Source organism: Melospiza melodia, chromosome 8 (genome assembly GCF_035770615.1).
Source record: "Melospiza melodia melodia isolate bMelMel2 chromosome 8, bMelMel2.pri, whole genome shotgun sequence".
In the NCBI taxonomy this organism is placed as follows: Eukaryota; Metazoa; Chordata; class Aves; order Passeriformes; family Passerellidae; genus Melospiza; species Melospiza melodia.
Window position 1 is genome coordinate 20,303,674 of NC_086201.1, and position 23,882 is coordinate 20,327,555.

Genomic DNA, 23,882 nt, shown 5'->3' on the forward strand with positions numbered 1-23,882 from the left:
GTGATTAACTCCTGCTGCTGGAATAGCGATCTTGTCTATTTCTGCTTTGGTTTTTCACATTAGAAATACAAGAAATGACAAAGCCCACTTTCCATGTTTTCCTGGAGGAAATGGTGAGCATCTTGAGAATCAATCAGGATGGAGTCTACCTTTCTAATGAAGAGTTTTATTTAAACAATTATTGTAAACAGAGAAACAAGAAACCAGTCTCATACCTCAAGAAGACCATAGAAGGTCCTTGTATGCCATCAAGGGAATAAACCAGCTTGCAGTGTCAGTGGGGCTGTTGATGCCCAACAGTTTAAAGCACATTTTAGTCTTTGTTCAGCAGCTCTCTGGGCAGCTGATCTTGAGCTCACAGTCTTAGCAGTTATTCTTCAGAGTTCTCCTACAAAAGCATTGCCTTTTCTTTTCCCTTTTCATCCCAAGCTGGCAGGACATCGTTGTCGGGGCCCCGCAGTACTTTGACAGAAGTGGGGACATCGGGGGTGCCGTGTACATCTACATGAACCGCCAGGGCAAATGGGCAGGGGTGAAGCCTCTTCGCCTAAACGGAACCACTGACTCCATGTTTGGACTTGCAGTAGAAAATGTTGGGGACATTAATCAGGACGGATACCCAGGTAAATGGAAAACAATGACAATAAAAATGTGTGAGATCGTTTTGCCAATGCCAGATTGTAACATCTTACCCTTTGATTGCATGCTGCAGAAAGAGCAAGAATGATTTTAGATGTTGCAATTTATTTTCACCAGATATTGCAGTAGGGGCTCCGTACGATGGTTTTGGCAAAGTATACATTTATCATGGATCCAAGAATGGAATAAATACGAAACCAGCACAGGTAATGAAATAACCTTTACTATTATAATCATTCTTGAACAAAATTACAGGAACGACAGGGCTATTATCCATCTTGCTTTCCATTGCTATCACTGGGGTGTTGGGTATACAGCAAAGTCGCAGGGCCCTTCAAAGATTGCATTGCTGACAGGAAAGATTAGGAATTCTTGTTATTAACAGATATTTTTATTTCTCTGGCCATCCATTGGCACCAGTAATATGTGCAGAAAGAAAAGATGTATAGATCTGGGTTTAAAAAAAAATCTGGTGCTTGCAAAACAATTAGTTTCTTTGTTTTCTCTTTCATTACTACTGTTTCACTTCCTTCTTAAAAATGTTTGGTTGGTTGTTGTTGGGTTTCTTTGTTTTTTTTTTGTTTGATTTTGAGGGTCACTGTGTCCAGTTTGCAGGGTGGGAATGAAACTTCATTACTCCCTAGAATACTGCTTGAATACTTTACAGAATGCTTCTTCTGTTTTAAGTGTTCATAGTCCATAAATACTGTAAATAAACATGAGGGTAATAAACATTATGTAATAAACATAAAGTCTCAGCAGATCAGTAATTTCTGGTACTCACTGCTATTGCCAAGTAACTTCTTGGAAGAAGAGCAAATCGTCCTGGCGCTTCAGTATCCTTTAGCTGAACTGAACACAGAGATCCTATTTCACAGGTCCTGCTTCATCGTATCTTTTTCCCTCTTTTGTCTCTGACTGTAAGACAGTTATGTTCAGTTGTTACTTATTTTACCTTTATTGTTTTCAAATGTCTGTTTGCTTTTTAGATTCTTGATGGTGAAAAAACAAACACCAATTTCTTTGGTTACTCTATTGCTGGAAATATGGACCTGGATAAAAATTCCTACCCTGATGTTGCTGTTGGTTCCCTGTCAGATTCTGTAAATGTGTACAGGTATTATACATGGAACCTTAATTAATTACACCAGGGCTTTGGGACAAACAACTTTACTTTTCAGGAAGAACAGCCCTCCCTACAATTTATGCTCCCATCTCTGAGGTGTACAGTATCTGTGCACATAATAGTAATGTTCTTAAATAACTGGAACGGTGCCCAAGAAAAGCAACTCACATGGCTTGTGGAAGAGAACAGAGTAGGTGGTAGAGGAGTTGGTCAGATTATTTAGCATTCTGCTTGCTCAGAAGGAGCTCTAATCTTTTGCTGATAAAGGCAGGACAAAAACTTTTACCAAGGTGAACCTCTTATGGTGACAAAGAGTAAAAGGAGTGGCCCAGTTAAGTGGAGCAGGTGGCTTACCAGCTATTTTAAACAACCTTTTGATGCTTTAATGAGAACAGGATCACCTCATTCATTTGTTCATGTGAAATGTCTTCTCCCTTCCAGAAGAGAAAAGACGAGTTGTCAGGCAGAAGTATGGTTACAGCCTACATGCAGAGGAAGCAGGAAATATCATTTCCCACAGCCACCAGGCTCCAAATTAAAGCTCTTGTGAACACGAACCTGAATGAACTGTAGTACCTATAGTTGTTCCCAGGGGCTGAATTACTACTGGTGGTAGAAACCACCACTGAATTTTCTGGTTTTCGTAAGTGTAAAGAAAGACAACAACAACATCACATTAGTGTAGCCTGCTTCCCACTCAGGATCTGTAGTTGTTCTCAGTGACCTTTGCTTAGCTTTAATAGTTTTCAGGTTTTTTCTAACCAGTGTCAAAGCCAAACTCTGTGTTTCTTGAAGTGTCTTTGTTGCAAATCACTGCAGGGGTGGAGGGAATCTGTTATTCACATTATTTATTTCATTAATCTTAACAGAAGCAACTTCTTTTTTTACATCTTCTTTTTATTCCCTGTTTTTCCCCCAAATGAAGATCTCGGCCTGTGATAAGCATTAGAAGAAACATTACAGTACAGCCTGATAGAATTGATCTAAAGAAAAAGAACCCTGAGGACCATGGTGAAATCAGGTAAATGGAAAAAGAAATTCCTCTATCAGAAGCCTTGGTGTATTGAGCTTTCTACTGTCAAAATTCATTCAGTGATCATGTTTAAGTGAAGGGATATGGGAGTCATGCAGGTTAAGCAAATGTATCTGCATATGTTCATTTTGACTTCCTGAATTTCTTCAGCCTACTGTGCTAAAGACAAGGTGTGGAATATGTCCTTCTCATAACGTTCATTTTTGAAAATTAATGTCACCTTGCCTCTTCAGACTTCTAACACAAGTATCTTGTCTTGAATAGATACATGACAGCAAATGCTGAATTGCTTATTAACCATTTTTTCTTGCTTTATAATTCAGTCTAGTAAGCAGTAAATAACACAGTCATAAGACTGATCAGTTGAAACTTTTCATTCTGTTGGACCATGCCTTAATAAAAGTTAATACTAATTTCTTGGCACTTTTTACAGGATGGATGTGAAAGCATGTTTTAAATATACTGCAAACCCTAGAGATTTAAATCGAAGAATAAGTAAGTTCTGAAGATAAGTATTTTTGACCTGTTTGTCACATGGTTTGTTTTTGGTTTTTTTTTTTTCTTTCTTTAGAGTTCATCATGGAAACATATTACTCAAATTATAGTGAGTCATCTCAACAGTGACTGACAAATTTAAAATGTGACTCAGTGCTAAGCTCAGCTGTTGCACAGTCTGTATTTAGAGCCATGCTGGTGTGTTAAGCTGTTCTGTGGATGACAGACTAAAGCTTTTTAAGTAATACAACTGCCAGTGAGCAAATGGCTTCTATACAGACCCAAACCATTTTGCTTCTCTAGGTTAGTGCTGCTTTAGAGAATCCCTAATCCTTTTTTAAGGTCAATTTTATACATCCTTAGTGAGTATTATTTCTTATTGGAGGCTTACCCTATGTACCTGTCCTGTATTCATGACAATGGTTTTGTGGAAATCATTAATTGAAATAAAAAAATCTGCATTAATAGGAGAAGACTGGAAGACTATGCCATAAAGATGTAAAGCACTTGCTACAATGCTGCTGTTACAGCTCTTGGAGAACTGTGTAGGATTTAGAGAGGAAATGAGAAGAACTTTAGGCCAATGACCCTTTTTCTTCTGTGTTGTCTTGAATTTCTCAGTTACTTTTAAAATCCAATGGCTGTGCCCAAATGAGTGCTGGTCCTTTGGCAGGTGAAGTGTTTGAAACAGTTCTCAGTTCCTTGGCACACTCAGTGCTGTTTCCATCTGTGCAGCACTGAATTAGCTCGGTGAAGCAATCATTAAAAGATGCACCAATCTGAATCAGATTCAGATCTAGAAAAGCATACCTCAGCACACAACTGGAGAGCTCTAGTCACACTTCTGCTTTCAGTGTTGAAATTACCAATGTATCTTGATCTCAGAATCGTGCTGGCTCTGGCTGGGGTATTTACAGCGGGTAGCTCAGCCCTCTGCTGGCTCCATCCAGCAATTGCAGCTCCCCCAGCCAGCCCCTATGCCCAAGGGAACACTTTACTTTGGGAATATTGGGATTTGATTTAGAAATTTTCTTTAGATTTACACACGGGGTACCTGGCCCTCAACTGTGGCAGGACAAAACTGACATGGAGAAGTTTGGTTTTTTTTTTTAAATGACTGAAAACAGTTTGTGAAGCCCAGCACTGTCTGGAACAGTCTTCTAGAATAATGCTTAAGATGATATCTTGTGCAATTAAAGTTCTTTTTAAAATGATTCTTTTTTTTATAGTGACCTACTTTATTTTTTCACACAGAGATCAATTACACGTTTGAAGTGGAAAACGAGAGGCGGCAGCTGGGCCTGCCCTCCAGGGTGCGCTTCAGTGACCACTCCTCTGATCAGTTCACTGCAAGTACAACCCTCAGGGGACAGAACTCATGGGAGTGTGTCACTGCAAAGCTTATACTGCAGGTAAGGGAGAGTGTTTCATTTATCTTTCATTTAGATCCACTTCAAACAAAAGAATGCTCTTTTTTTGGTACCCTCATGGAAGGAACCTTTGTATGTAATTTTGCATTTAATTTCAAAGTCATATGCAATATAAAACTTAAAAAACAGAAACCCACCATAGTTTACTATTCTCTGCACACATGCTGCTTCCTCCTGTTGCCTTTCTTGCAAAGTATGGATAAAAACTGTAGCCACTGCAGCACACTCTGGAGGTCAGTAGAGCTGAACTAATTTAGAACAACAGAGAGCGACTAAGTGCCAAAAATGGAGAGCTGCTTCCAACAGAAATAATTGTTACAGATTTTTATAGTGTGACTGTTCAGGAAAATAATTTTAACCCATGGGTTTTAGAGTGGACAAATGGGCAGGACAAGAAAGCTTGGTATGTGCTCTCTTGATTTGGCTGCTCTGTAGTGGCTCCTAAAGGTGGAACTGCTCCAGAGGCTAAACAGATTCCCTCACCATGGCTCAGCAGGAATGAGTCAGCCTCCAAGGCTGCTTTTGACCACAGCAGATTAAAGAACTTTAATTTATGAATAGAATAGAATCCATGAATGGTTTGGGTTGAAAGGGACCCTAAGGATCATCTTATTCCAACTCCCATGCCAGGGGCTGGGACACCTTTTATTAGACCATGTTACTCAAACCTGTTCCAGTGTGTTATTTTACTATAGCTGTGTGAATTTCACCTGCCTGAATTACTGTCTGTGGTTCAAAGGAATTCTTAATGGTGAGACAAACTGTCAGATTGGGAAACCAGAGGAATAAAAGGACAATAGCACTGGGCTCTTTGTGTTCCTGCATGTTTAGAAAATGCTGAATTTATATGAAGTACAGCTCATCTTTGTGTTGCTTTTTTCTCCTCTGCACTGTACACTAATGATGCAATTTAAAATGTTTTGACAGGAAAAGATTAAAGATAAGCTACGTCCCATTCCAATATCAGTCAGTGTTAAAATTGCTGGCCTGGAGTCACCATCCAAGAGAAAAGAGAGTGCACTTCCAGATCTCATACCAATTCTAAATTCAAATGAATCTGAAACAGAGACCACAAAAGTAAGCCTTTGATACATAATACTCACAAAAATCTGTACTTTTACAAATAACTTAGTTTTAAAGACTGTAGAAAACTAAATTATATCCAAAGGAAATAATTGGGGTGGCACTGGACATGTAACTATTGGATTATTATTTTATATTTTGTTCTGAACTTGTTACAACATGTTACAAACTATGTCCTGTGTTCTTCTGCAACAAGTGAAGATGGTGTAGCTCCTTGGTTTCTTCCCTCTCCCCAATAAGTTTAAGAGGAAATGTACTTTTGATTAAAAATAGAAATTCATTGTCTGTTGTTGGGAATATTTGTCCAACATAAAAAGATAATGTTCACTCTTAATTCTTCCATGGTTAGGATGCTGAAATGGCATTTGAACAATGATTGCAGCAGTGACATAGAAGGGAGGGAATAACCCCATTAAAAATTTTCATTTCCTTGATGCTTATTGGAGAATCACACTAAAGATGTATTTTCTCATAATAAGGGCACCACCTCTCATTTACAATTATCCAACTCTGCTTGTTAGTCACATTTAAAGTTCTAAACTACCAGCATCAAGAGCTGTATCTCACAAAGCAAAACTCAACTCAAGAATTAAGTCAGGTTGAAATCTGAACTCTGTCCAGGAAAGTGCCTTGTGAGTTCCATATAGCTGCTTTATTCAGTGTGTTTCAGGAATCTGATTTTAAGCTACTATTGTGTGTCAGGTGGTAAAATTGGTTTGGTGTTATTTAGGTGGAGTTCTTAAAAGAAGGATGTGGAGAAGACAATGAATGTCACAGCAACCTTAAGCTTCAGTACCGGTTTTGTACGAGAGAGGGAAATGAAGACAGGTTTACTTATTTACCACTGTAAGTCTTGATTAATGCACTTCTAAAGTTCAAATTATTAACAAGTCCTTAAAAGAACTTTTAGGAGAGGATTTTGGAAAAGAAAGCAGCTTTTTTCTGTGTCTGGCAAACACAGCCCTTGATAGTAGTATTGATTTGTCAGGGTGAGGAATGAGGGCAGAGGGGAAGAGCTTGAGAAGAAAAGTGGTTCAGATTTGAATGGATCCTAAGTGGCCACAGTAGTGCAGGGGAGGGCTAAAAGAAAAAAAAAAACCAAGCCATTTTAATACCTGGAGAAATTATATGCTAAACCAGCCTTGCAGTAGTTTATTGTGTGACACTGTTAATTATTTTGCAGGTGAAACTTGACTGTATGACAATTTGATAGAGTGTGGTCTCGTAGCCCAAGAGAAGTCATTACAGAGAAATGCAGTGATGATTTACTTTTAATACATGGCCCAGAACCCTGCTGCATCCCTCCTTCCTGGAGGGCCAGTGGAATTAGAGCAGGGATAAAACAAACAAACAAATGTTTATTTACTGCCAGCAGTCAGACATTTTTAGCAGTGAGTGCCACACTCGGAAGCCAAACCCATGTATACTTTACCAGTATAAAGCAGGTCAGTAGATTGGTTTGGAGGAAATTCCTCACTACATGAATCAGATGCAAGTGCTGGTTCAGAAATACTATTAACTCCTGATTATTTGAGGGATTTATCATCCTGTTCTTCCTCTTCACTGCTGGCCACTGTCAGATGAAATACTGGTGTGGGGGAAAAAACCTGTGACTGGGAAAAAACCTGACTATGCATGTTCATAGTTTGACTGTGCATGTTCATAGTTTTACTAGAGTTCTCCCCCAATATGAGGAAACTGTATTTGGATAAACAATCATAAGAAGCAAACTTGCATACACATTTGTTTTCCTAATGCACAGAACCCTGTACTTTCTGTTTCTGTAGTGAAAAGGGCATGCCAGTGCTTGTTCTGAAAGACCAGAAAGATATTGCCCTGGAAATAACGGTGACAAACAATCCATCTGATGTAAAAAATCCACAAAAAGATGGTGAAGATGCATATGAAGCTAAACTAATTGCAACTTTTCCAGACAGTCTGACATACTCTGCATTCAGAGAGATGAGGAGTTATCCTGTAAGTATTTTTAAGAGAAAAACTACTGAAAAATTTAAACTATTTCCAGCATATTTTTACTTGTAAATGTGTTCTGTTCAATCAGGAAAAACAGCTGACATGTGGTGCTAACCAAAATGGCTCTCAAGCAGAGTGTGAACTTGGAAATCCTTTCAAAAGAAATTCTAATGTAAGTTGCACTTACTTTACTGTAATGTAAGATCTTGTTCTGACTGACCGCAGTCATCCAAAGGTCCTGTGTGTTGCAACTGGAAATCTGATTTCGATCTGTCTTTTTAACTCTAGAACTTAACACTGAAATGTTCTATAACATTTCATTTATCGATATATCTTATAAAGAGCTCATGTATTTCATTATCTTTCTTCTTGTTTAGGTAACCTTTTATCTGATCTTAAGTACCACTAAGGTTAATGTTGATACAACAGACCTAGACATTAACCTGAAGCTGGAAACGTAAGTTTTCTTCATGTGCGTGCACCTGCACTTTGCTTTGATATACATTTGTAAACGTTTTGAATTTATTTGTTTGATTCACCGAAGTAATTTAATAGTAGAGAGAAACCCACTACATTTGTAAAATAAACACCATTGTTTCCTTTTCATTGTAGAACAAGCACTCAAGCTAATTTGACTCCAATTACAGCCAGTGCTAAAGTGGTTCTTGAATTGCTTTTATCAGTCACTGGGTAAGTGTTGATAGCATGACAGATTGGGGGGGTCTGGGGACAGTTGTGCTTCAGACTCAATAAAATCTGATTATTCTCCTTTCCCACCCCCACCTGAACAGAGTTGCTAAGCCTTCTCAGGTATATTTTGGAGGTAACATCATTGGTGAGAGTGCAGTGAAATCTGAAGATGATATTGGAAACCTCATAGAGTATGAATTCAGAGTGAGTAATTTAGATTGATGCCAACAGCTGCTTTTAATCAAATGCACAGCTTCTTGCTTTATGCATATGAATATTTTAAAAAGTTAGTATAATGGAATTTGCTTTCTTTGGCCCAAAACCCTAACTTCCTGTTCAGAACATGCAGTTTGACTGTGGACTAAAGCTTCTTTAGGTGTTGATATTTTATCAATTTTATAAAAAAGAGGTTGGGAAAACACTTTCAGACTTACAAGAGTAAGAGCTTGTTCTCTGTGTCAGAGTTCATCAGAAACTTGCAGTTTGCCTCACTTACGCAACTGACTGATTTGTTAACTCTAAATTTGGATTGTCATTTCACATGAAGATTAATTTCTAAAAATCAACCACTAAAAGTTCATGTTAGGGAATTCTAATCCTTCTATGTATTTACTTGCTCCCCAAGTATGCTAGTTTTCGTATATGCTGTCTTTGTACTATTTTGACTGCCTTTCATCTGATCTAAGTTTCCTGTTAGCTGCATGCTTAAAGCTTGTCCAAATCAATAATGTTTTCAGGAAGAAAATCCCTCTGAAAAGTATTTCATGGTTTAAAGGTTTATTTTAATAGGTAACTAACTTGGGCAGACCACTGAAAACATTTGGCACTGCTTCCCTGGACATCCAGTGGCCAAAAGAAATTAGTAATGGCAAATGGCTGCTTTATTTGATGAAAATAGACTCCAAAGGCTTGGAAAAAGTCTCCTGTCAACCCGAGGGTGAAATCAACAGTTTGCGTGTTGCGGTACGTTACCCTGTGTTCTGTCGGTGAATCGGTACAACATGGGAGCACCCCACAGCAAGTGAGAGTAGGGCATGAGAGCTTGCCTCTAACTTTTTATCTTAAGCAGCTCACAAGCACTATACCGGGCCAGTTATCTGTGAATAAGCCTATCAGGAGAATTCTTAACAGCTCATGAGGCTGATATGCCAAAGGATAGATGCTATGACACAATGACTGTTTATGCAATGGGCACTGCTGTCATAGGCTCTTACACAGGATGAAACTGCTGACTGTTCTAACAAATTTCATCAGTATTATTGAAAACTACTCAGTAATAAAAGTATCTGAGTTCTTACTCAAAAAACAACAAATCACTAAATATCTTCCCAGCCTGGGGGCATTCCGTGTCCTTTTTCTGAAGACAAGGAACTTGAACCTAAATTTATTTATTTATAAAAATTATAATGAGAAGCAATTTTCATAGCCCTGGATTGTGCCTGTCTAGCAAAATCTTTTTCCTAAAACTTAAGCTGTATTTTTTTTCTTCATATAATCTTAAGATTATATGGGAGGAATTTTTATTTTCCACCATTAAAACTGCATGCACATAAACCTGTTTTTGTCAGATAATTGTATTAGTTAATATTAACTTGGAGTGTAATTAGTATACAGTTAAAAAAACCCCTGCATCTACTGACCATAGCATATTCTTACTCTTTTTTAAAAGAGTACCATTAATACTCTTTATCTAGAAATAAAAATGGAAATAGCATTGAAAGCTTTATAAATCTAAACCTCCCTTTGCCCTATTAAAGAAAATAGTCTGTTGGCCTTTCTTTTGGTAATCTCAAATTCTATTCTTAGCAGTAAATGTAGTTAAGTAGGGCTATATAATGCTATCAGTCATGTGCTGATTTTGGAAGAAGAAAACACTGAGCTCTAGTTTCTCTGCTTGTATGAATTAAAAGATTCTTATGATAAACTGCTTTTTCATTTTTTACTTTTTCTTCTTTATAGGAATCCCATAACTCCAGAAGAAAGCGTGAAGTTGCAGAGAAGCAGATTACAGATGGCCAGGCATTTTCCTTATTCTCAGAAAGAAAATACAAGACCTTGGTAAGGATATTGCAACAGCTCTGTTCGTGTCAGATACCTCCCTCGGCACTCGAAAGAGGGCTTTTCTGAGTTTGGCAGAGTGAAAAAAATGATCCCTTTCCCTTCTTTTTATCTTACATCCAAATATTGATGCTTTTAAAATTCAAACATTTAGATCATCGACTGTGAGGAAGAACTAGGAAAGAATATCTGCATAGTTACTTAAAATAAGCAAGTAATAATATCTTCATTGTATTTTCCCATTGCTATCAGTACAAACAGATAGTGGTTCTTGCATGTAGGTATAATGCATATAATCTAATTTTTAATCTTGGGGTGAGGTTTAAACAATCTGTGAAGATGTGATCCTACTCACATGTAGAAATCTGCATTTTCAGAGCTGCAATGTGAATGCACACTGCGTGGATATAAAGTGTCCCCTGAAGGGTTTTGACAGCAAGGCATCTATTGTGCTGCGTTCCAGGCTGTGGAACAGCACCTTCCTAGAAGTAAGTCCTCTTACCTGCCCTTCTTGAAAGGTCAGAGTTCTTTCCTGTTCTGTGTCTAATACTTGTGTTTTATTTTGGAACAGGAATACTCAAAAATGAATTACCTTGACATTCTGGTTAGGGCTTCTATCAGTGTTCCTGCTGCAGCTAAGAATGTTAAACTCACAAATGAAGTTGCTCAGGTAGGTTCAGTGTTTAATGCTAACCACATTATGGTTGTGGTTGTTCTACCTTATCTCCAAAGACCAGGAATGAAACAAATTTAAAACAAAACTAGCTAAAAGTTTAACTTTCTAACTGAGTTTTGAATTATTTTTAATTTTTACCCTTTAATGGGGTTGAACAAGTTAATTACCATATTGAAATGATACCAGTGGGAGCTTTTTCTTTAAAAGCATTTTGTAGAAGACATTTTGTTAGAGGAGAGGTAAGACTATATAAATTGCAGCTTTCTAATTAAACAGGTACCTTCTAAAATACTCCTTCCACATGCACATTTTCTGTCGTGCAGGTCCGTGTTACTGTATTTCCTGCAAAACCAGTAGACCTTTATACAGGGGTTCCATGGTGGATCATTGCAGTGGCTATCCTTGCTGGAATACTCATGCTTGCACTCTTGGTATTCTTACTATGGAAGGTGAGCTTTTATTAATCTGGTTATTTTTTATTTTCTGGTCTATAACTGACAAGACAGCAGACTACTTAAGTATTTGGGACTCATAATAGGGCAAAACTGCACAAATCACACATTATCAGTTTCTCAGTTCTGCAACACTTGGAATTAAAATGGTTGTATGGGCAGACTTGTTACATAATTTTTCTATTTTCACATCCTCAAAAGGAAGTATTTTGAGCTCCAGATGAAACTTGAGACAAATGTTCAGAGACCATAGTTTGATACAGACGGATAGAGCCATTGGGAGCCTCTGCAGTTGGGTGTAAAACTTCATGTGAGCTATTTAGAAATGTTTAAGTTCTCAAAACATCAGAAATACCATTAAATTGACAGCAGATGAAAATAACCAAAAGCACAGTATTAATACATAACCATGTGTGCTAGTGAATTTCTTATTATTGCTTTTTTATATTAGAAACCTTAAAGAAATAAATAAAGAGGTCTAACAAATGGTTAACTATTTGCAAAAGAAAAAATTAAGTATCTTTTTTCTAATTACCTTTGTAAAAATGTCAGTTATTTGTGGTCTCAAGTATAACAGGAGCAATCCTTTCATTCTTAGTTTTCATAGGTTAGTAGTATTTGCTGTTGTTGGATAGCAGAAGGTTATTTAAGGAAGAGGAGGCAAAGAATATCCTATCTGTTACTTTTTTCCAAGTGAAACTGCAGCAGTTAGCTTTGAGGAGCTATTTGCTGCAATTTGCTTCCCATAGGATAGTTCTGATTTCCTTATTTTGTAAAACATGCCCAGCTGCTCCTGTTAATACTCCTGATGAATGAATACTGGGTGGGCTGTTAGGTTCTAACTACTGGTGTTTTACTGTGCATGAAAATACAAACATTTTTCACATGCACACACAGTGAAAAATGCTGCTTTGATGACACAAACTGCTGTTCTATGAAGGACAAACATCATACTGGAAAGACAGATACATCATTGGTTTAAGACAAAAGCTTGTACCGAAGGGGCCAAAGCAGTAACTGGTTTTCTTCTACACCCTGTGGTTTTGTCTGTCCCATGCACTAGTCCACAAACAAACAGGTTTCTGTAATTGGGTTCTTTCTGCTCTTCGCAGCTACCTTCACTTGCTATGGACATACTTTATTGTAGCTTTTCCTAAAAGAACCCCAAACAGATTCTCTACACATTTATCAAAATATCTCTGAAATAACAGTCTCAGGTTACTCTGTTAATAAGTTATTCTATTCTGTTATTGAATAGATCAAGTTAGCCCAAGAAGTTTTCAGATCTAGAAACAGCTGAGTTCCTGTAATGAGTTTTTTTGTTTGGTTTCTTTGGCCCTTGAAGGGATAATGGGAAGACAGTTGACAGACTTAAGTCAGTTTTAAGAGGTTTGACTTCTTTCAGTCCACAAAAAATGACTAAATACCTTGCTTCCTTGTAGTGTGGTTTCTTCAAGAGAAATAAGAAAGATCATTACGATGCCACATATCACAAGGCTGAGATCCATGCTCAGCCATCTGATAAAGAGAGACGTACTTCTGATGCATAGTACTGATCTACTTCTGTAATTGGTAACTGATGATATTTTTTAATTTCTAGCTGTGGCACATGCTATGGTTGCAGTGGCTAACTGTGAAGCTTTTTCTGCATAAGTTCTATTAACTTTTGGATTTCAAGCTATCATGCTTGCTTGCTCCTTCTGTTGATAGATTTTCAGCTTTTGGTGCATGTGAACACACAGAGGTTTACCCTGGTCTAAAATGCCTTCTTTTCTTTTTTCTTTTTTTAAAAACATGGTGATCTGTTGCAATGGGATTCAATTTTTTTTTTTTTTTTTTTTTTTTTAATTTATGCTTTACCATTACAAGTAAGTCTTTGAGCTTGCAAGATGGGAATCAACACTGTAGAGTTAAGATGCAAAGATAAGACTGCAGCAACAATACATAAATTTGCTTTACTAACCTTTAGTGCATGCTGAAAACGGAGAAGGGTTTTCATGAGAATTTACTTCTGTGGAAACATCTGTTTTACTTGAGTTCTAAGGTACTTCTCTAGGAACACACTTTGCTGAAGTTACAAGATGCATGATGATGATTTGTATTTCCAGCAACCTTTATTCCACTTATGTGCATGTATATTGTATCCATGAGTGTGCTTGGGATAAGGGAGGGGAGAGGAATTCTTAATGAATTATTTCAAAACAATGTTTAATGAAGCTATGAGATGGCTAAAGATTTAGTCTTTGCTCACTGTAATTTTTTTAAAATTCAGTTCTCAGTTCTAATATTAAGAAACCTCCAAACCATTGACCAAACAGAACCAAAAAATCCAGCACCCTAAATACTGTGAAAGAAAACTTGCTTGCTTTAACATGTTTTTACCCCCAGCAGTATCTAATGACAGCTGGATGGCACAATGTCTCTTAACCTGAATCTTGATCCATAAGGATGATCAGTGATCCATAAGGATGTAAAGCTGAGTGTGTACCATTCATGATCTTTATATATTGTGGCCATAGCTCCCTTTTGTTTTGGAAATCAATTTTAGTCCATGCTTTGATGTTCACAATCACTTTTTACAGTGGCTTTGAATAAAAAACTGCAGAGTGCAGAGAAGCTGTTACAGGTGTCAGCCAGGGCGACTTCCCATGGCAAGCAAGACTCGTGTTTCTAACACAGCATATGTGTAGTTAGTTCAGGTGACTGAAGTGGAGGTGGTGCTTTGAAAAACAAGGCCCTTAGGGTAACTTTTTTTGAATGTCCTGGAAGTCTTTCTGTACGTTCTTAAGGGTAAATCATGTCATCATACAGGAAGACACTGAAGTACATACCTACCTTTGATTCAGGAGAAGCAGCTCTCCTGTGTGTAGAAGTAAATGTCCTCATTAGATGAATGAACAGCTTTGTACTGGAGGGAATCTTTTTCAGGTATTTTAAGGTATTTGATTACCATGGATAGTCAGAGCATGCCCTTTGTCTTTAACTGCTGCTGAACAGCTAATGCAGACCTCCTGGCTCACATTTTTACAGCTAAATATGCTACATTTTTGGCCTACATACTTTTGTTTTCAATTTTCTTACCTGCATATTTGTGTGAAGGAAGAATTTACTGCCTCTAGAGTTGTAGTACTTTGGCAGCAACTCGGAGCTGAATTGTTGCTCTCCTTCTGTGCGCAGTGCGGGTTCTTCCGGCGCTCCAGGTACGAAGACAGTGTCCCCCGCTATCACGCTGTAAGAATTCGAAAGGAGGAGCGACACATCAAAGATGGGAAAAGCCAAGACCTTGAGACAAAACAGTGGTTCACCAAATGGAACGAAAATGAAAGTTATTCTTAGGCAAAAATGTTGTTTATCCACAAAGTTCAGACAGAGGTTAAGGTTTTCATTCATGGAATACTGATGGAGTTAGACCTGTGAACACTATACACATTCACCATTTGATTGTAGATATTACTACTTATATTGAAGCTTTTATTTGCACAGTTAAAATGGCTTCAACAGACTTCATTTGCCTTATTTAATTTCCACACTGCCTCTTCATCCCCCTTAAATCTAACCCGCACTTCAGATAATATTATGCTGATGTGGGGTCTTTTCTGCAAAATGAGCAAAACCACTACAGCAGACCTGATCCTCCTGTGATCCTGACTTTCTTCCTAGTTATTTAAGGCATGCATGATTAAGGTCAAGATGAGTTCTCCATTGTTCCCTCAGTGCACAGTGCTTTATAAACACACAGTGGCCTTATCACACTTTGTTCAAGTATAACTGAAGACCTGCAAGTCTGCTTTAGTCATAACCTTTGCCTGCTGCAGTAGTTAGGGCTTAACAAAAAGCATCATCTTAAATTACATGTGCAATGGGTCATGTTGCTTGATTTTGGGCTCTTTTTTTTAAGATCAGATTGTGTGATTCTTGCTCACAACAATATACACAGTTTTTTTTTTTTTTTAAGAGAGGCTTGAATATTAAATGTACTTTCTGTATATATATATTTTAGTCATTTTTGTATTTATTTTTATTATAAATCATTGTCTTTGACTAACTGGTAGGCTGAAGACTACTGAATTTTAAAAACCATTGTTCTGGTTTTTATGTTTCTGTGCTTGAACTTCAAATTATGAGACCTGAGGCTTTCACCGCATTTTAATAAATCACTGAAGGTGCCAATGCTTTCTAAAATGTAAATATTTATGCAAATGATGTGTATGGGTGCTTTCTTTTCCTGATGCTTGTAACATCAGGTCCTGTAACATGATTTGTATACTACTGTGGACTGTTTAACAGTTTGGACACCAAAGTGAAGTAATGTTTTAGATACCATTTTATCCTCACTGCAAGAAAGTGAAAAGTCCTTTGGAAACCTCTTTCCAGCTTCATAAAGACTTCCTGGTCAGCAGAAGGCCTTGACTACTGCAGCTGTTGTATAGCACTTGGAGGCTGGAGATGCCTTACTTACCTTAACTGTCAGGATCTGAGCTGATCCACGTTGAGACTGCTGAATCGTCTTGAATACCTGAATGTTGATAAAAGTAGAACCATGTTATTAGTAATTGGTTATTGTAACATAACTGAGAAAATTATTTAAAGAGTTTACTTTTTTACCCATATTCTAAAGCTTTGGTACTATTTAGGAACAAAGATTCAGTTCACAGTTGTGTATTCCATGTGGAACAAAATTCTGCTCAAAAAGTATGCATGTTAATTGCTTGTACTATGAACTATGCAAAAACCTCTTGGTACTTTTTCTCCTCATAGGGTAAAAACCTGCTAGGAGGGCAGTTGTCAAATGTCTTATTTTTACTGCTAACTTTGAATGTACCTTCTTGGAAGGTGTGGTCACCTAAAAAGTTACCTTTAGTGTTAACTAAGATGAGTCTATTAAATAGAGAATCTCAGTGTGTTATGACCCTGATTTTATAAACTCTTACATAATTATGTATTAATATCTTTAGCTAATAATACATAATTAATTATGTATTAATATCTTTTAGAATCCCAGCTTATTTGCTTAAAGGCTCAGCAGCATCAGAAGCCAGGCTAATCAGGGGCTAAGAAACTTGAGAAATACCCTTGAGTATAAAATCAGATTGTGACCCTCATCTAAGAACATGAATGTCTTAGCAGTGTTAAAGTTCTTGAAAAAATAAGTCACATCACTGGTATATTTTTATCTCAAACTTTGTTATACCAGCTAAGAATGCTACATCATTCCATGATTAGAAATTACCTGTGGATATTTGTATAGAAGTGTGAAATAAATTTTTTTAAATTAAAGATGGTCTTGGTAATAGTGATTGTATCATACTTAACTGAGGTGGCCACAGCTAAGTTCCCCAGAAGAAGAGGCTGAAAGTGGCAGGCTCTAACAGGTTCTGTCTCAGCATTGCTGCCCTGCTCCATGCAAGGGGCAGATAAGGAGCAGCAGAGATAAGGCACAGCCTCAGGCTCGCAGGCTCTCTGCTTGCTGCCATTGCCAGCAGTGTAGGAGTCAGAGCCCGCGCACCAGCTCCCACCGGGACACGGCTCCCCTCTCGTGCTGCCCCAGAGCTCTTCCATGCAAGCAGCCTCCTAGAAATCTTCTTAAATAGTGCCAGACAAGTATTTAAGTAGTGGAGATGGCTACATCCCCCAAAATTGGTCAAGGATTTTGCATACCTATTTGTATTTATTTAGCAGTGGAAATTTGATATAACACAATTGCAGGGTAGTAGAGTCCACCAAAAAAGCCCTATGGAAAAGCCAGAGTTATGCAGGGAAAAAATCCCCCCAAACCCAACAGACAAAATGTGGCTCCACCTCTAAGATATTAGCCCTCACTGGATGCTTTTACCCATTGTTGCTGAAAGGCCTTTTGATGCAACAAAGCCCCAAAGAAAAAGGTTAGCTGGATATATGCTAGGCCTCTCCTTGTTGTTGAGGCCAAGCAGCTTCCAGAACTAGACCCAGAAAATGTTGCTAGACCCTTCAGCACATCTCAAAGATAAGAACTCAGCCTGCTCTTATTAAGCAATTACTCTACATGCTGGCCACAAACATTTGTCTACAAGAAGACAAAATATCAATTGTCAGAACAGTTAAGTAGCTGATCATAGTAACTTCTGAGCATATCTGTTATATTGGGCTTTATATGTATGCTCATATATACCATACACATAATAGTACTAGATGTAGTCTGTACAATATATACAGTGGTGCAGCACTCTAATAGGGTATGTGTCCAAAATGTATGCATATATGTGATACATAAAACTTAGTGTTCACTATATATAATGTGTGTTTTATATCTATACAAAAATATACACACTCTATATAGTCCAAGGTAAGAAACAGAGTGTTGGTAAACTGCAATGCTTTCCCATACATTTAACTGTTGCAGCACAGCAGACACCTTATAAGAGAATATACCTTTAATATACTTTTCAATTTAAGGGACCCACAGCTCAGCTCCAGTAGCCACCTGTCTATAAGTTATATGTGGAAAAGGCAACAGGGTGCTCAGTTGGACACAAATCAAGAATCAGCACATAAGGTAAAAGAAGCTCCTGAAAGGGGCACTGGACCCCAATCCCCACACAGCAGCCTTGTTGCAGTGCTGATGATCATGGCTGCAGGGTGTCCTCACTGCACAGACTGCGCACGGCCAGGGAGCTGCTCGTGTTCAACAGCTGCAGTAGCTTTTCCCAGCACAAAGCCAGCGTGTCAGCAGTTGGTCTGGAGAGGCCAGGAGACCAAGCTGTGACAAACAGCCAGGCAACTGCAGGCAGTGCTCTGAGCCAGCCTGTGGACACGCTTGGCCGTGCCTCAGCTGCCTCACCAGGCAGCAGGGCTGTGTGGCACAGCAAGAGCACGAGTGTGTTTCCCTCCAGGGATTGCAGAACCGGTTGCTTTAGTTTTTTATTCCAGTCCTCAGATACCTTTCCATGTCTATCTTTCCAGGTCCCGGAGTCATAATTCATACTATACACCTTTTACAGGCTCATAAACCTTGCTGAGTCCTAACCTTGTAAAAAAAACACCACAAAACTCCTTATCCCAAAGGACTGCTGCTGTAACGGGCCTTAAACCCCAGCCAAGGTGTGACATTGTCACTGTGAAGGGGTTGGGGACCTGCAGTTTGCATTTTTCATATTGCAAGAAAGACCCCTTTCTCCCTTTTCTAGCTCTGCAAAATGTTTGTTTGCAAGCAGCACCTTTTCAGGGCCCTACCTGCCTCAAATATCCCAGAAAACATAGAGAACAGATTTTTGCAGGAGGTGTCCTTGCTGCTGCAGACCAAGATAAATCCCTCTCATCGCGGATACACAATGCTAACTATGTATTCTATCCCTCAATCCCAGTGTCTTGGGGGGACAGGGAAGGAAGGGACGAGGAGTCAAATACTTTTGCTAGGAACATATGAAATAATGCAACTGATAAGTTGATCAAAAGAAATGTTAGCAGGATACTGCTTGGTTTCTTAAAGTGGAGGGGTCCAACAGAGTATCCCAGTACAGAGCTGAGCAGTGCATTGCTGCCAGCCTGCTTACAAGGCACTCTGCCCAATTCCAGCCTAGCAAGGAAGAACAACATGAAAACAGCCAACGCTGGACCTGACCACAGATCCACCCGGACCAGCAGTCCACCTCTGGCAGCTGCTGACAGCTGTCTGCAGTGTCCACAAAATCCTTTGCTGTTCCTGCTCCCCTAAAATGTTAATGCTTAACTTCAGTAGCTGTGTAGTATATTTGTCCTGTATCCAAAAGACATCCGTAGAATCCTAAGAGTATCTCAAATTGGAAGAGCCCCATAAAGGTCATAGCTCCTTACAAAAAAGAGATCAAAGCCACACAAACCAATGTTACCCTAAGAATTTGTCTAGCATAGCAAAAGCACAACTTCCCAACAAAAACCTAAGGATGAAGACAACAAACGATTGGTGCAGGTTAGGTGCACAAACTGGCTAGATGGGCCAGGGGACTGTGCAGGCATTGCAGCCAAGCACATAAACCACGGAAAGTAAAGAAAGAAATATTCTTAGGATACTCATACCTAGCAACTTAAGCTTTTTTCTTAATCTGAGCTGCACCTACTTTGGAGGACCTTAAGGAAAAGGAAAAAAGCACTAGTACATGCAGCACCCAAGAACTGATAACTTCCAGTAACAACAAACAAGAAACTTTCTATGTAACACTGCAGTATTAGATCTTAAAAAATAAATAAAATTGAAATTCAACTAAACATTGTGTTTTCAGTTCTTTTGAGGTCTGAATTGTTCTGTCCCATTTAAATTATTGATCCAGATGTATCAAAATTTCAACACCACCAATAAGCATGAATGAAAGAATGAAAAATGCAAAATAATGAAAATAATGAAAATAATACATTTCTCCTTTTTTGGTTTGCATAAAAATTTACAGAAATTAGTACATTATAGCTCTGGTCAGTGTCACGCTTGATCATATCAGAGCAAGCCCCTAGAAAATCATCAATGAGAGAAACAGGTTTTAGGAGAGAAAGAGCATTCAAAATTTTCTCCAGTATTCTAACAGAACATGTTTACATGGATCAGGATCTGATCGATTGTTTAAACAAGATGAGGAAACACCATCAGGTAAATAGAGAGGTTCTTATCTGAAAACAGCATTGAAAGAATTATCCACCATTCTTTCATCCAGTTACTTCTGTGAATGCTCATCCTGCACAACTTTTTGTAAGAAAAGTGCTCTCTGTTTACGTGACTCTGTATGGTCCCCAGCTTACAATGCACAATGATTTATTTAATCTCTGGCAGCCACATCTTGTGCCTGGGGACTGCTGTCCAAAGATAACTTTAGGCAGAAGGCCAGTTTTGAAGGCATGTCTGTAAGGCTGAAACACCAAACACCACAGTAATATACACATCTAAAAGATGAAGCCAATCCAGAGCCACCATAAGAAATTGCAACAGTTTACAAAGACTCCATGTACTGCTTGTAGGCACTGCTTTAAACTAGTGCTGGCTCACGGCTGAGAGGCAATCAGAAAGTGGCTTTGGGCACAGCAATTCTCAAGTACAAGCTCCAAACTATTACAAACTTGAGAAGCATGAGCTCCTCCTTGGTGTTCCAGGAGTGGCCTACAAGCAGCAATGAGCAAAACCTGCCAACAAGCTGTATTTGCAGAAGCCTTGCAGAGCCAGACAAGCTGCTTGCCCCATTAGCCAGAGCAGAACAAGCCATTCAGTTTGCAGCATAAAGATTAAGGTATGGCTGGATTACAAAAAAACAGTCCAATCCTGCTTCATTCTCACTCAGTATTGGTGCAGCTCAGGAAACTGCATCTGGAGGCTGACTGAATCAAATGTTTTCTGTATTTCAATGCAACATGAACAAGAAACAAGACAGCCGTAAATGGGAGGAATCCAACAAAGCACTGAAGGGATTAACGTGATTGCTGTATCAGAAGTGCTCCAGTGGATGCCACAGGATATCCATCCCCTCTCTCATGTCACAGACAAGTCCCAGGTACCAGGTAGGAAACCAATCAATACTGAAAAGTTGATTTAATGAATTTATGGGGCGAATACTAATATCCACAATAGAAAAAGGAAATGAAGGAAGGGCATCATCCACTGTTGATATTGTTGTTCTCTCTTTTCAGGAATGGCACTGGGAATAATAAGCAGCACATCTCCTCTGGAGATCAGGTTAGCCATCAAAAGACTGCTTATCCTTCTCAGAGGAGCAACCATTGCCAGCATGAACCGAATTTGATTCACACATCAGCAAGTTCGCACAGGCTGGAGACCCTCACTTCTTTTCTGTATTTTAATCAATATGGTAACTGTAGCACATTCCACACTATCTATGTTTCTTTACTGTGGGTTAAATCTACTGTTAACAGTAATTACAAGGGAAGGTCATGAGGGCACCTTGCCCACTGAAATGCAAAAGGTAAATTGGGATAATGCTTCTTATCGAACAGTATTTCAGTATGGTGTAGTGTGGAGAATAACTTGATGGATGGCACTGTTGAAGAGGCCTTCCTGATACATATTATTAACATTTAGCAAAAACCATAATAATTAGGTAACCAAAAATTTCTCTCCAACTTCAACTGGAACACAGCATTAACCTGTTTATAGGCAGAGAAGCAAGAGGTGAGCACACTGTCACTCTGTGGAGCAGCTGAACTGACTTCAGACATGGGGGAATAGTGATGGTGCATTCCCTCCCACACCTCCTCAGGCCTGCTCTATGATTTCAGGAGTTACCTCCCTCAGCTGCAGTGCTAATGAAACTGCACCACTGCTACTGCACTTTTCCCCCTCAAAATTTCCAGCACTTTAAAACTTGTTTTATGGCTAGGATGGAAATACATTTTTGACTAAAGCCAAGCATTTCCTGACCCAGTACCAAGAGAGGCCCTTTGAACTCTGCCACACCCCAGCAGGTGTGGCCAGCACCTCTCAGGTGGGACACCAGCTGGAGCTCATGACCCCTCAAGCCTGCCATACAGGAAAGTCCAGCCCCCTACAGCCCTGGAGGAGCAGCTCTTCCCCACTGAGAAATGTAAATGGATTTGATGCATTCCACCGAACTCAAGGGGAACTTTGCAGAGTAACTTTGTACACAGGTATAGATGTACACCCCTCTGTGCCTCGGTGTGAATTACGGCTAACTCACTAACAGAGTGAATCTTGCCTTCAAACTCTGCTAGGGCATGAGGTTAAACCTGTATCAAATACTAAATTATTAAAACAGGTATGCTTACCAAAACAAAGGTAGAATTATTGAAAAATTCATATTATTTGAAAGTAGCTAAGTGCTTGCTTGGCATAAGTAGCTAGAATTGTTATAGCAAGCTGAGCTATATGGCTATATTGCATTAGTCAAAGATGGATCATAGTGAAACCTGGAACTAACAGCCTAAACATTACTAATAGTTAGAACAGACAAAACTGTAATTTAAATATTACTCAAATATTAATAGCTGGAGCAACCACATTGTAACATGGACTACAGAACTGACAGAAATCACCACAGAAACAGACCTAAGAGGATGTGAAAATGACCACATGGCAAACACTTGGTAACAAAACAGCAAAGCAATGAAGGTCAAGAAGGGCCCAGACTCTGTTATGGCTATTGATCCACACCGTTGTGTGCAGTTTAGACTGTAATAATAATTGCCCAGGGATTTCTTTGTCTGGAGGTCCCTCGTTTGAGGCACCTAGCTCAAGCTACCAGGTATCAAAATTTATCTGTGCTGATAGATCTATCTGATGGAGATGAGAGCCTAGTGTCAAAGATGTCTTTAACATCTATACTGCAGTAAGTTTATCAGAAATGCTTATAATCATATTAATGGCCCCTTTTTTGTCAGTATTCTAGATATTTCTACCAGAACAGGACAATAAACCATTCAATACACAGTTTGGTACCTCACATGTTGCATTTGAACAGGCAGTAAAGTGATTCACTGTGACACACAGTCCAAGTGCTTTTGTACCAACACAGACATACTGTGCTCATTGCTGACCGATCAGGAGTGCATCCGTAAAAGCAGAAGCCCTATTCTTCCTCTGTGTTTTTTGTTTGATTATCTTTTTTCTGGTAACTGAAAGAAACCGCAGCCGGGCAGACACAGTGAGAAGACGCACGGCTGTTAAAGCCCGATGCCCTCGGCTGAGGCTCTGTCCTCCCGCCGGCCCTTCTACGAGTTTCTACAGTTCCCGTTCCGGCCCGCGGCTCACCCACACCGGGAGCCGAGTCCCCGCCGCCCGCCACGGCTCCATCCCAGGCCGAGAGGGAGCCCCGGGTGTGCCGAGCCCGCACGGCCGAGCCCCGGGCACCACAGTGCCCAGCGAGAGCCGCTGGTGCACGGGCATCTCTCGGCCTCGCCGCGGCCCCTGCGGTCCCGGCCCCCGCACCCAGAGCCCTCACGGCTCCCCGCCTGTGGGCAGGGCGCACCCGCAGCCCCTCGCCGGGCAGGCGGCGGCCCCGGGACCCGTAACGTCGCGTACCTGTGCGCGGCCGGGCTCCTCCGCGATGCGAGCGTCGCCTCCTCCCGTCGGGCCCTTGAAGCGCCGGGGACAGCCGAGCGTCCGCCTGAGGCGCCGCCAGGCAGCTCCGGGCCCCCCCGCCCCGCTCCCTCAGAGCCGCCCTCTCCCCCGCCCCGCGCCGCTGCGGGGCCGGGCCGGGCGGAGACAGCCGCCCCCCTCGGGCACCTCCTCCCGGCGGCGCGGCGGAGGCGGCCGCGGCCT

The 23,882-nt window shown here is 39.8% G+C and overlaps 1 protein-coding gene and 1 long non-coding RNA gene across 10 annotated transcripts in view; one reads left to right on the forward strand and one right to left on the reverse strand.

Moving 5' to 3' along the window:
* ITGA6 (integrin subunit alpha 6) overlaps positions 1–16,933 on the forward strand; it is a 40,408-nt gene extending 23,475 nt beyond the window's left edge. For 4 of the 5 annotated variants that reach the window (XM_063162141.1, XM_063162142.1, XM_063162143.1 and 1 more), the window contains 19 exons: positions 430–623; positions 757–845; positions 1,629–1,756; positions 2,691–2,786; positions 3,232–3,293; positions 4,548–4,705; positions 5,651–5,800; positions 6,537–6,652; positions 7,594–7,783; positions 7,869–7,952; positions 8,158–8,237; positions 8,393–8,470; positions 8,572–8,674; positions 9,260–9,433; positions 10,430–10,528; positions 10,906–11,016; positions 11,100–11,198; positions 11,528–11,653; positions 14,834–16,933. In XM_063162141.1, the coding sequence (XP_063018211.1) occupies positions 430–623; positions 757–845; positions 1,629–1,756; positions 2,691–2,786; positions 3,232–3,293; positions 4,548–4,705; positions 5,651–5,800; positions 6,537–6,652; positions 7,594–7,783; positions 7,869–7,952; positions 8,158–8,237; positions 8,393–8,470; positions 8,572–8,674; positions 9,260–9,433; positions 10,430–10,528; positions 10,906–11,016; positions 11,100–11,198; positions 11,528–11,653; positions 14,834–14,992 (2,296 nt within the window). In that variant the 3' untranslated portion in view covers positions 14,993–16,933. Of the gene's footprint in view, positions 1–429; positions 624–756; positions 846–1,628; positions 1,757–2,690; positions 2,787–3,231; positions 3,294–4,547; positions 4,706–5,650; positions 5,801–6,536; positions 6,653–7,593; positions 7,784–7,868; positions 7,953–8,157; positions 8,238–8,392; positions 8,471–8,571; positions 8,675–9,259; positions 9,434–10,429; positions 10,529–10,905; positions 11,017–11,099; positions 11,199–11,527; positions 11,654–13,098; positions 13,229–14,833 lie in introns of all 5 variants that reach the window. The other variant, XM_063162140.1, reaches the window with a different exon arrangement.
* Positions 151–23,751, reverse strand: LOC134421340 (uncharacterized). 5 transcript variants are annotated; one of them, XR_010028572.1, is made up of 7 exons: positions 23,643–23,751; positions 16,116–16,172; positions 14,738–14,885; positions 4,861–4,971; positions 2,120–2,199; positions 1,424–1,557; positions 151–1,345 (listed from the first exon to the last, which is right to left on the reverse strand). It is a non-coding gene; the product is annotated as an uncharacterized LOC134421340 (long non-coding RNA). The 5 variants fall into 5 exon arrangements; XR_010028570.1 differs by lacking the exon at positions 4,861–4,971; XR_010028573.1 differs by lacking the exon at positions 4,861–4,971 and having other exon boundaries at positions 2,120–2,247.
* Positions 23,752–23,882: the final 131 nt, after the last annotated feature.